General features: G+C 40.3%; 1 protein-coding gene and 1 non-coding gene across 2 annotated transcripts in view; one reads left to right on the forward strand and one right to left on the reverse strand.

The window, feature by feature from the left end:
• CUNH12orf66 (chromosome unknown C12orf66 homolog) overlaps window positions 1-8,703 on the forward strand; it is a 26,826-nt gene that overhangs the window by 12,638 nt on the left and 5,485 nt on the right. The window contains exon 3 of the mRNA XM_017507315.2: window positions 6,198-7,009. Within this exon, the coding sequence (XP_017362804.1) occupies window positions 6,198-7,009 (812 nt within the window). The remainder of the gene's footprint in view (window positions 1-6,197; window positions 7,010-8,703) is intronic.
• LOC119468058 lies at window positions 2,279-2,381 on the reverse strand. Its single transcript, XR_005196684.1, has one exon. It is a non-coding gene; the product is annotated as a U6 spliceosomal RNA (small nuclear RNA).

Genomic DNA, 8,703 nt, shown 5'->3' on the forward strand with positions numbered 1-8,703 from the left:
CCGCCTCGGCCTCCCAAAGTGCTAGGATTATAGGCGTGAGCCACCGCGCCCGGCCCATTTTTTTTTTTTTTTAAGACAGGTTTGACTCTATTGCCTAGTCTGGAGTGCAGTGGCCTAATCTTAGCTCACTGCCATCTCCACCTCCAGGGCTCAAGCGATTCTCATGCCTCAGCCTCTTGAGTAGCTGGGACTACAGATGTACATCACCATGCCTAACTAATTTTTGTATTTTTGTAGAGATAGGGTTTCGCAATGATGCCCAGGCTGGTCTTGAACTCATGAGCTCAAATGACCTGCCCCCCTCAGCCTCCCTAAGTGCTGGGATTACAGGCATGAGCCACTGTCCCCAGCAAATTTACCATTTTAACCTTTTTAATGTACCCAGTTCAGTAGTGTTAAGTATATTCACAGTCTTTTTGTAGTAGACCTTTAGAATGTTTTCATCTTGAGACACTGAAACCTTGTACTTCTTGAGCAGTATTTTCCCCTCTGACATCCCTGGGCAACCACTGTTCTGTTTTCTGTTTCCATAAGTTTGACTGCTTTAGATACCAAATAGAAGTAGAATCATACAGTATTTGTCTTTTTGTGACTGGCTTATTTCAGTTACCATAATATCCTTGAGGTTCACCCATGTTGTAGCATGTGACAGGATTTCCTTCTTTTTTTAGGCTAATACTCCATTTGTGTATACATACCACGTTTTCTTTATCCATTCATTTGTCAATGGACATTTGAGTTGCTTCCACCTCTTAGCTATTTTAAGCATCATGGCTCAATTCAAATGCCATCTCCTCTGTGGCTTCCACAATCTTTTGACCAAAAGGAATTGTTCCTTCTTCTGAAATCTTATTTTATGTGTAATAAATGTATTATTTTCTACTTTGTATTCATTATAAATACCTCCTTCTGCCATGGAAGGTCCAGTAGGGCAAATCTCTGACTAATTTTTTATATCCTCAATGTACTGATATTTAAGAATTAGTAAACAAGTTGTTTTAAATGATAAGATGTTACAGATTTTGTTTTGTCATGATAAAATATGTGTAACCTAAAATTTATCATTTTGGGTGCAGCAAACCACCATGGCACACATATGCCTATGTAACAACCCTGCACATTCTACACATGTTAAAAAAAAAAATGTATCATTTTGACCAGATGTGGTGGCTTACACCTGTAATCCCAGAACTTTGGGGGGCTAAAGCAAGAGGATTGCTTGAGGCTAGGAGTTCAAGACCACCCTGGGCAACAGAGCAAGACCCTATGTCTACAAAAAATTAAAAAATTAGCTGGGTGTGGTGGTTTGTGCCTATAGTCCCAGCTGCTGAGGAGGCTGAGGTAGGAGGATCCCTTGAATCTAGAAGGTTGAGTCTGCAGTGAGCTGTGCAGTGAGACCCTGCGTATAAATAAATAAATAAACAAATAAGAATATATACTTTTTGGAAAGAACTCCATGGTACAGATTTGCAAAGGAGAAAGGCAGTATTTCTAAAATGGAATTTTGTATTTCATTAGAATATTGCACAAATCTATTCATTTTGTACTTTATTCTAAGGAGAATTTCTTCCTTCCTTCCTTCTTCCTTCCTTCCTTCCTTCCTTCCTTTCTTCCTTTCCTTAGAGCAGATGTTCTCTGCAAATAGTTGTTAATTTATTCTGTATTAAGACTATTCAGACTCTTTCAAGCTTGCTGCCGTAGCTTAGGTGGATATTTTTGGATTACAACCATTTAACAGAGCCTCCTATAATATGAGTTGTGAATAGCTATGAGGCACATGGCAGAGTGGGAATAGGGAAATGATACATCATAATGCTAATCTGTAAGTCTTGGCAGACTAACATTAACATGAATTTTTAGCTCTTCTTGAGGATGAAAAATAGTTTCAACATTCACATATCTTTAATAAATGTTGAGCATTTAAGCACTTTTAGTGTATGTTATGGAAGAGCTTATTTGGAAGGTTTGTACAGGGAATTTTTGTCCTCTTAAGCATTGGATATAAATGATGATTTCCAACTGAAAGCAGTAGAAGGATAACAATAGTGTTATTTGTACTAGAATTTTCTCTAATTTCATGTCGTTAATCCTGTGATTAACAGTCTTACTGTGTTCACAGTTGTTAGGCAAATTTTCCTAATAGCCCTGATTATAGAAGATTGTGATATTTAATGCTTATAAGTGTCAAGGGGCCTAAAGGCTAAGGTGGTAGGAGCCTTTCTTATAATTCAAGGGTTTTGAGCCTTATTCTATAATGGGATTTTGCATGTGTGCATTTAAAACTTTTTTTTAAATATATAAAAAAAGTGTTAGGCTTGTATAGGGGACATGCTAATCTTCACTGTACCATTCCAATTTAAGTATATGTGCTGCTGAAGTGAGTTTTTTGTTTGTTTGTTTGTTTTAGACAGGGTCTTACTCTGCTGTCCACACTGGAGTGCAGTGGTGTGATCATGGCTAACTACAGCCTCAACCTTCTAGGCTCAAGCAATCCTCCCACTTCAGCCTCCCAAGTATCTAGGACTACAGGCACACCCCACCAGGCCTGGTTATTTTTTTTTAAGTATTTGTAGAAACAGGAGTCTCACCGTATTGCCCAGGCTGGTCTTGAACTCGTGGGCTCCAAATGATCCTCCTGTCTTGGCCAAAGTGCTAAGATTACAGGTGCGAGCCGCTGCTCCCAGCCTGCACTTTCTTAGTGTTCATTCCAAAATATGTAATGTTTGAAAAGTCTAAATTTAGCACATGAGCTAGAAGATTTGAGATCTGGTTTATCTTTCTGATTTTTTTGTGTATTTATATATGTATTTTTTTAATTCAATTTTTTAAAATTCTAGGGTACATGTGCAGGATGTGTAGGTTTGTTACATAGGTAAATGTGTGCCATGGTGGTTTGCTGCACCTATTAACCCATAACCTAGGTATTAAGCCCAGCATGCATTAGCTCTTTTCCCTAATGCTCTCCCCTACACCACCCTCCCCCAACAGGCCCCAGTATGTGTTGTTCCCCTCCCTGTGTCCATATGTTCTCATTGTTCAGCTCCCACTTATAAGTGGGAACATGTAGTGTTTAATTTTCTGTTCCTACATTAGTTTGCTGAGGATAATGGCTTCCAACTTCATCGATGTCCCTGCAAAGGACATGATCTTGTTCCTTTTTATTGGCTGCATAGTATTCCATGGAATATATATATTATTAGACTTAATCTCACCAGTGTTTTAGTTTCCTCAGCTGGAAGGATGTTGATGTAAAATGCAGATAATAGATGAAAAACAATGTGTGTTTTTCACATGAATAATGACATTTCACATGGTAATCCATTTCTGTCTTATAATGTCCAACTTAGTATGGACTCTTTTAACCATAATCCTTTTAAGTATTAAGTATATATATATTTTCAAAACCTAGATAGACTTGAGATGATTTTTTATTTTCCTAATTGTTTAATTGATAACCAGCATTTTCCTTTTCACCAGTAGTCAAATCAGAGCTGTGTGAGAAGCGTTCATCTCATTAACAATTAAGTGATCAAATGCACTCAGGCCTGTAGATCATCTACCATAGTGCCTGGAACATATGATATGCTCAATCAATACAAGTGCTTCCCCTGCCTTTACAGTGGGATCACTTGCTGAGGTCATTTCTGCAGCCTCTGCAGGTACTGTGAATCTTTAAGAAGACTGTAAGGGCTTGATGTAGGCTTCTGGAGAAGGAGCATGTACCAGGCCTGGGAGACACTGTTCGTTTCACAGAAGAGAAACTGAGCAAGAAAGCTCTATGTGGTCTGTACAGAAAGGACTGTCCTTAGCCATTCTATTCCATTGTTATAGAACTTATTTCACCTCATAACCGCAGGCAAAACCAATGAGGCAGAGACTTGGATTCAGATCTTTACATAGTTGGTCACCACATTGACTAAATTTTTACTTGAGTCATAATGTTCTAGAGACAAAGGAGCCAATAGAGGAGGCAGCTGTGACTTCCACTTGGGGAGGAGCTTAAAGCTGAGGTGGCCTATGTTTCAGTTTCCCTGAGAAATTATATGGTCAGGCTACTAAAGTGGGAGGGAGGTATTAGTAAATGAGAGGATGTAACTGGGGAACCTGACCTCCTCTGGGAGTGGACAGAGAAAGCTTTTCTAGTGACTCTGATGAGGAGACCTGAAGAATCAGGAAGGAGTACAGTATTGATGAAAATGGGTCATGCTCTCACTTGTCTAGGGCCTCTGCACTTTTTTTCCCATGTCTGGAAGAGAGGATTGTCCCACATCATGTTCTTTTCCCTCTAAATATTGCTATTACATGTGAAGTAGAATAGTGTTTTACCAACAGCAGGTAGTAATCCATGGGCTAGAAAGTTAATTTAGTAAGTAGTAATTTGATTTAATATATATAGTAGAAAATATCTTAAATATATATTTAATATATATTAGAAAATATCAAGAGTACATTGTATATAGTCAGTAAATATTGAAGTAAAATAATATTTCTATATATAGGTACTTGGTCACAACATGAAGTGTATTTTTTACTTATAGATCATAGTCAAAAACCTTTTTTTTTTGGAGACAAGGTCTCACTCTGTCAAGCGCAGCAGTGCGATCACAGTTCACTATCCTCAACCTTGCTCAGTTGATCTTCCCACCTCAGCCCTCTGAGTTGAGTAGCTGGGGCCACAGGTGCACGCCACCATACTTGACTAATTTTTGAATGTTTTGTAGAGAACAGGATTTTGCCATGTTTCCCAGGCTGGTCTCATGAACTCCTGGGCTCAAGCAGTCCACTCACCTCCACCTTCCAAAATGCTGGAATGAGCCACTGTTACAAGTGTCAAAAACTTTTATACATTTTGTCTAGGACAAGTGGAAGTAAAACTGCACTACTGTCTCGAACTCCTTGTAGTGTAATTGCATTTCCAGTTATTTATTGAATATCTGGAGAAAGTGAGAAGAATGGGAATTGGCTCAAACTGGGAAGGAACTACAGCATTCAATGCCCTCTAGGCCTTTTTATGGATTTGGGTTTTTATCCTAAGTTAAATGGAAAGTGATTGAAGTATTAGCTGTTTCTTACTTGGCCACCATATGTTTATTTGTTTGTTTGAGACAGAGTCTTGCTCTTTCGCCCAGGCTGGAGTGCAGTGGTGCACAGCTCACTGTAACCTTGCCTCCCAGGTTCAAGCGATTCTCATGCCTCAGCCTCCCGGGTAGCTGGGATTACAGGTGCACGTGCTACCATGCTTGGGTAATTTTTGTGTTTTTAGTAAGGATGGGCTTTCACCGTGTTGGCCAGGCTGGACACCATTTTGTTTTTAACCATAATTAAATATGAAGGGAAATTGGGAACCAGGATTGAATAAGGGCTGTCTGATAAGTGCTGTATTTCTTCAATAAACATTTATTTTGTCGACAGTGTTTTACATATAAGTTTACAGTATGTGTTCTCATCTGCAAGAAAGGTTTAATGCCTCATGCCATTACTCTGAACATTAGTTTATATATGTCATCTACACATTCAACAGATGTTTTAGTGACTTTTTTTGTTTTACCTCTGCCTCTTTAGTACCACACTCTGAAAAGAGCATGCCTTGTTTCAATGACTGTGTTAGTCATACAATTCCCAGAATAACTAAAATATGCTCAGAAAGAATTATAGCTAATTTAGGCCGGGTGTGGTGGCTCACACCTGTAACCCAGCACTTTGGGAGGCCAAGGCGGGAAGATCACTTAGAGTTTGAAACCAGCCTGGGCAACATAAGGAGACCTTGTCTCTACAGAAAATGGAGTGTGTGCCTGTATTCTCAGCTGCTTGGGATGCTGAGGTGAGAGGCTCACTTGAGCCCAGGAGCTGAGCTGCAGTGAGCCATGATTGCACAACTGCACTCCAGCCTGGGTGACAGAGCAAGACCCAGGCTCAAATAAATAATAAAATGAATGGTAGCTAATTCAGTAATTCTGTTGAGAAGAAAGTGGCCACTACTCTCAGGCCATTTCCACAGGAGAATATGATGTTGATAAAATTTTGAAATGGTGAAATTATATCAGAACTGCCAAATAAATCAACATTTTTTCTTTCCCTGTCCTTAAACATAGTATTATTTGTTTGGCCATATTGTTGCTCTGCGGTTAGAAAAATGTCAGTATGGCAAGTGGAGTACCATTTCCACTTATCTCTATTAATTTCCCTCCCCTCTTTAGATTTCACCACCCAATCCTCAGTCCTTTGGAAAGCAGTTTCCAGCTGGAAGTTGACGTCCTGTGTCATCTCCTGAAAGCCCAGGCCCAGGTCTCAGAGTGGAAGTTCCTCCCATCTTTGGTTAACTTACACAGTGCGCACACCAAGCTGCAGACCTGGGGCCAGATCTTTGAGAAACAGCGGGAGACAAAGAAACATCTGTTTGGAGGGCAGTCTCAGAAGGCCGTGCAGCCCCCGCACCTTTTCCTTTGGCTGATGAAACTCAAAAACATGCTTCTTGCCAAGTTTAGCTTTTACTTTCATGAGGCTCTGAGCCGACAAACGACTGCTTCAGAAATGAAAACGTTGACAGCAAAAGCTAACCCAGACTTTTTTGGAAAGATTTCCAGCTTCATCAGGAAATATGATGCTGCCAATGTGTCCTTAATTTTTGACAACAGGGGTTCTGAGAGTTTTCAGGGTCATGGCTATCACCACCCCCATTCCTACAGAGAGGCTCCCAAGGGTGTGGACCAGTATCCAGCCGTAGTGTCTCTGCCCAGTGACAGGCCAGTCATGCACTGGCCCAATGTCATCATGATCATGACGGACCGCACATCCGATCTGAACAGCTTGGAGAAAGTGGTGCACTTCTATGATGACAAAGTGCAGAGCACCTACTTTCTAACCCGCCCGGAACCTCACTTTACCATTGTCATCATTTTTGAGTCAAAGAAATCTGAAAGAGACTCCCACTTTATTTCCTTCCTCAATGAGCTCTCACTTGCCCTTAAGAACCCCAAAGTGTTCGCAAGTCTGAAACCTGGATCCAAAGGTTAGCAGGTGATTTGTGTGGAAGGGTTTCAAGACCAGAAACTGTTGCTTAATTGCCCTAATGATCTACAGTGGTCTGTGATTAGCGTTTACATCCACTCATGCCTCTTTCAGAACTAAATTAAGAACAGATTCCCCCTACCTGTGTTGCACACTTTATAAGCAATTAAGGCCAATTGAATTAAGTATCCAAAGAGTCATCTAGGAAGTGGTCCTGGGCTACCATGTGTCTCCATGGCACAGCAAAGTAGTTTCAGTATTTTCCCCTATTTTTCTGTATTTCTTGTAGATTGAATATTTATTGAGCTTTGAGTGTTTTCACATATGTTTTCTGTTGTTCTAAACATGTTCTACCGAAATTCCAAAAAATTTTTTTTTCCCTCCTTCCTGGAAGAGTGATAGGGATAAGATATTAAATAGTCTTTTTAGAATTAAGGACTTTATGTTTTCTATCTCATAAGTTAGCAAATGAACATTGAATTAGTAGTTTTATGATTCTGTTATATAAATTAACATTGTTGATGCAAAAATTAGGGTCTTGGTAAGAAATTTCTATCAGTTATTGAAACTGAAGGTGAATCAGATTGGTAGCATAACATCAGGCTTCAACAGTTCAGAAGATCCTTCTGACAACTTTAATAGCCATGGGTTCTTTTGGGGTGATATACACACCTAACTGCATTTGTTTTCACTTCTTGAATGTTTGACTCTGTTTTAAAGTCAGGATAAGCCATCATGTGGGCTTTCTTCTTTCTTCAGCATATTATCTGCTTGGCTTTCTGTTTATCACTTTTCTGCTGAAATGTACATGTTTGGCTCTACTCCTTGGTTATTTTTAGGCTTAAAAGCATGCAGTCGGGTTTTCAGCCACTTTTAGAGACTCATGCAACATAGCCTACTTTTATAAAATGAAAATGAAGGTCTTCATACCCTATGCTTGCTAAAAATCAATTGTGTGCATTAAAGACTTCTTCATAGTTGAGTATTTAAGCACTTCTGAACTTGGGTTTCATGCCTGCCCCCCCCACCCCATGAATTAAGTTTAGAAGCAGCACTGCATCTTAGCACATGCTGCCTTATCCCTTTCATTCAGCAGGTGTTCATGGGAAGTGGGTGGATCAGTGAAGGCATAATGGGCTGTGAAGACCTTCACTTCTAGGTTATTGATTCAAAATAAAAAGAAGCCACAAAGAGTAATTGAACTGTTACTGTTTGATGGTTCCTTCAGACTTTGTGTGAAATGTAATGGTCACATCCGTCTTGTTTCTCATGATTGTATGGAGCCACCATTTTACTGGGTGTCCACAGCTAGCATGCCAGCCCCATCGGCAGAGACCAGAGAGCCCCTCGGAGTCCATGTAGGAAGCCTGCCCACCTTGTCTGGACTGCCTGGCAGAAGAAAGAAGAACCAGCTGGGCGTGGTGGCTCACACCTGTAATCCCAGCACTTTGGGAGGCTGAGATGTGTGGATCACTTGAGGTCAAGAGTTCGAGATCAGTCTGGCTAACATGGTAAAACGCTGTCTCTACTAAAAATACAAAAATTAGCCAGGTGTGGTGGCAGGTGCCTGTAATCTCAGTTACTCAGGAGGCTGAGGCAGAAGAATCACTTGAATCCAGGAGGCAGAGGATGCTGTGACCCAAGATCATGCAACTGCACTCTAGCCTGAGTAAAAGAGCAAGTCTCTGTCTCAAA

This window comes from Cebus imitator, unplaced genomic scaffold (assembly GCF_001604975.1).
Source record: "Cebus imitator isolate Cc_AM_T3 unplaced genomic scaffold, Cebus_imitator-1.0 Scaffold372, whole genome shotgun sequence".
Lineage (NCBI taxonomy): Eukaryota > Metazoa > Chordata > Mammalia > Primates > Cebidae > Cebus > Cebus imitator.